A 3,651-nucleotide genomic window follows, 5' to 3' on the forward strand; every position below is an offset into this window, starting at 1 on the left:
TGCCAGTTGATAAATTCTATGGAATGCACATTGTGGGTAAGATGTCATGAAAACATACAAATTCATACTCAGTAAACTAATGCTTGTTCTGTACATGCCTCAGGTTATGAAAGTCTGTAAGATTATTAAATAAATAACCTGGACAAGGAGACATCCTGCTGCCTAAATAACACACATGGTTAAAGATGTGCAAATCTGCACCTTTTGCTCCAAATTATTTTAGGTCCTGATTTTAAATTTTGGCCCAACTCTTTGTTTGGATGATCTTCAATACAATTTAAACTTTGAAACATCAGCTGTAATTTGTGGTAGAAATTACCTATAAAATGGAGTAGAGAAATCTTTGTTTTCCCCAGTTCAGCTATGCCATCAGAACTCCCAAGGTTGGACTACGAACTCCCAAGGTTGGACTACAAACTCCCAAGATTGGACTACAAACCACGTGCTCACAGCCCTGAGCTTTCAGGCATTAGAACCACTGAAACTCAAACAAAATAAGCAACTCTTTCTTAAAATGAAATATAGCTTGTTAATCTAGAGTATATCTTTATTGCTGCTAAAGAGTGAAAAAATAAACAAGAGGTAATTAGATCAACAGAGAAACCAAACTCAGGTAAATACAGTTTAAACTTGACCAAGTTTTCTCAAGGGCAGGTACCTTCAAATGGTGTTCAAGAGTTGAGAGAAACTTAGCATTGTCTTGAGCTTCCATGTGATGCTTTTTGAGGTCTCTTAAGACTATCTGTAAATTTCCAGTAAACTCAGGTTCAGCTTCCTGCAGTATTTCCAAGACTTTTTGCACCTCTGGAAGCTTCATCTGTTCAGTAAGAGCCCTTAAAGCAGCATTATTTTCACGCCAGAGGTTAATCTCTGCAAGTGGACCATTACCCTACAAGTAATATGGAATCAAATACAAAAAGATGAATTACCATTATGCAAGAGTGAATATTTGTAATCAGGATTATATTTGTTCCTTGTTTTCAATAAACTTTATGCTGAGATAAACTTGATATGATTCAACCATGCAAAAAGCCAGAGAGAAGAAGATCCTGAAATAAAGTTATACACACACAGAAGGGAACTGCTTATGGGGAGTATATCCCTGAGGTTATGGCTTTTGCACAGGTAACTTTACAAAATCCCTCAGCATGTTTGATGGTATTAGTTAAACACACATTTGCAGACTGAAACCTGAAAAAAAGAATTTTTGCTTTTGTTTGAGATCACTTTTTTACAAAAAAGAAAAAATACAGCTGTCTATTTAAAAAAAATTTACTCAGTGTAGCTTTTAGTGTTTCTTTGCTCTTTAGAAGAGAGCAGATAACAAAACGCCCTTAGTTTTCCACAGCTGTCCTGTGTGGGTAGGATCTGCAGTGAATTACTTCATATTTTATTTATATTCTACTTCCAGAGCCATAGAGCGCCTCAATGCTTTTGTTCTCCTTTTCAATAATTAGTTAATGGTCATCCAACAATCAAACATGAAGAGGAATTAAAAATTAACACAGTTCTTGTGGGGAAATGAAGCAAAGTCTCCAGGAATAAAAGCAGCTTGTTGTCACAAGCAATGTTACCTCTGGAACCTTTTTCAGTTGTTCCTTCAGAACTCCAGATATTAATTTCTGCCAGGTCACTGCACAACGTTTCAGAGACTGAACCACTCCTGGAACTGTGGCAAGAACAGCCACTTCTCTATCTAGATTTACAGTGGGCATCTCCAGTTTCAGATGTTCTATTGGAAGAAAACACACACAGAATGAACTGCCTTGTTCTGGCAGCACTGGTAACATGGCACCACTGGATATGTCTACTCCCTCTCCTACTCTTACTCCAAACTCTTTCAAAGACTTATCACTGATTTCATCCATTTCTCCATGCTGCTTGCTATGCTTCAGGGTGAGAAAAGCACAGGTGGTATCAGCAAAGAGCAGCTTTAATCAAATCTGGTGTTCTACAGAAAGCCACTCTCAGGTGAACCTCATTCTACTGCCATGTGCTCTAATCACCACAGTGCTGGCAGAGGCAAAACATTCACCTCACCTGGTATGATCAGCTGAGTTTCGCTCCCCATTAGACTTTCCACCGACTCCACTGACTTTCTAGGCTCAGTCTCAGGTAATTTAATTTCTTCAGAGTCTGTGTTTTCACTGTCTGAATCAAAGGAAGTTTTCTCAGTCTGCTGCTGACCATGGGAGGCAGCTGGTGAAGACTGCTAGGATTGAAACAGGTGCCACAGATTAGATGGGTCATATTAAAAAAAAAAAGCATACAAGCAATTTGCTTAACCATTAGATATTGTTCTTAAATTTAATTTAAGCGTGTCTCCTTCCATTTCACATCCTTAGCATGATTCTCTCTGCCTCAAGTTTTGCAGGGGAAAAGCTCCAGCATGCCTTTATGAAAGTCTGTGAGCACAGAACTAGAGGTGTCTGGTGTCACACTCTTAAACAATTCTCAAATAGAGGGGAAAATGGGGAAACAAAATATCAAATAAGCATTCACAAATATTTCATTTTGGCATATAAAGGTCACTTATTAAATATTAATATTTATTATGCATAGTCCACATAATACTAAATAGGCAAATCACTCCTAGAAACACTCAAGATTCCATATATAAAAGCTGTCACTCATTTACCTGTGAGATGGCATTCTTTAGCATCAAGAGAGTGTCATCAGTCAGCATACCAGACTTTATCACTCGAGGAAGAATCTCATTAGCTTCAGTCAGGTCTTTAGGTACAGGAACTGTTTCTAAACACATACAAAAAAATTAGTATAAATCTAATTAATTGATACAGAAATTATAAAGTCATTCTTATAATAAGTTAAAACTCCAATAAAACACTACTAGGTGCAAGTCATGTTCAAAACTAGCGCTGGTTTTAATAGTGCAAATGCATTTTCAGAAAGGGCAGAAAAATACTTCAGCATCATCACCTGGCTCTAAGTCTTTACAAGTCAGCCTGATAGAATACAATTTCCTCTTCAAAAGAACAGTGGCTTGATTTGAACTTTTACTCTACAGACAGAGGAGGAAAATCTTGCACAGAAATGCTGTAAAATGACAAAGCACCCCCAGCCCTGGCTGAGGTTAAATAAGTTGGATGTGCACTATCCTGAGTCCCTGTCTCTATCATATCTTCACAATGGGAAGTGCTGTTTAATGCAAAACTGAAAACGCTGAGGCTGCAGTTTTTTAGGGCACATACCTTTGGTGTCTCTCAGAAAATACACAGTAGAATTTGACACAAATTCTTCAGGAATTTCGTTAAAAGCCACATAGAAACGCTCACTCGTGCTGCCTGCAAGTGCACAAATGCAAAATGCGAGGAAAGCATGATATAACACTGCAGAGGGATGATGCAAATCCCACAAATAGAGGGGACAACATTCTAGAAATGGGCGCTATAGAAGGGATTCAGGAAAAAACAGCCCAAGGGATGGAAAGGCAGGAAAAGGGGTAAAAACAGGGGTCAGGAGCTGCGACTCATCAGATGGGACGAAGAGGGGTTTGAGGGAGGGGGGAAAGAGGGAGCTGGGGCCAGGCAGTGCCCAGGGAGAGCTCAGCGGGCCGGGGCAGGGGGACCCTCTCCCTCTCCCACCCGCTCCTCACCGGCCGGGCCGGGCCGCTCGGCCCGCACCAGCAAC

The 3,651-nt window shown here is 39.8% G+C and overlaps 2 protein-coding genes across 2 annotated transcripts in view; both read right to left on the reverse strand.

Moving 5' to 3' along the window:
- DNAH10 (dynein axonemal heavy chain 10) overlaps positions 1 to 2,099 on the reverse strand; it is a 48,042-nt gene extending 45,943 nt beyond the window's left edge. The window contains exons 1-3 of the mRNA XM_031059436.1: positions 2,041 to 2,099; positions 1,575 to 1,732; positions 659 to 889 (exon numbers count right to left, since the gene is read on the reverse strand). Of these exons, the coding sequence (XP_030915296.1) occupies positions 659 to 889; positions 1,575 to 1,732; positions 2,041 to 2,071 (420 nt within the window). The 5' untranslated portion in view covers positions 2,072 to 2,099. The remainder of the gene's footprint in view (positions 1 to 658; positions 890 to 1,574; positions 1,733 to 2,040) is intronic.
- A 5-nt stretch (positions 2,100 to 2,104) lies between these two features.
- On the reverse strand, positions 2,105 to 3,650 carry LOC115948217 (dynein heavy chain 10, axonemal-like; the record flags this gene model as incomplete). Its single annotated transcript, XM_031059437.1, has 4 exons — positions 2,105 to 2,212; positions 2,639 to 2,754; positions 3,213 to 3,305; positions 3,617 to 3,650. Coding segments are annotated over 4 exons (351 nt in total), but the record flags the coding sequence as incomplete, so codon positions are not given.
- Position 3,651: the final 1 nt, after the last annotated feature.

Source organism: Geospiza fortis, unplaced genomic scaffold (assembly GCF_000277835.1).
Source record: "Geospiza fortis unplaced genomic scaffold, GeoFor_1.0 scaffold145, whole genome shotgun sequence".
Taxonomy (NCBI): domain Eukaryota; kingdom Metazoa; phylum Chordata; class Aves; order Passeriformes; family Thraupidae; genus Geospiza; species Geospiza fortis.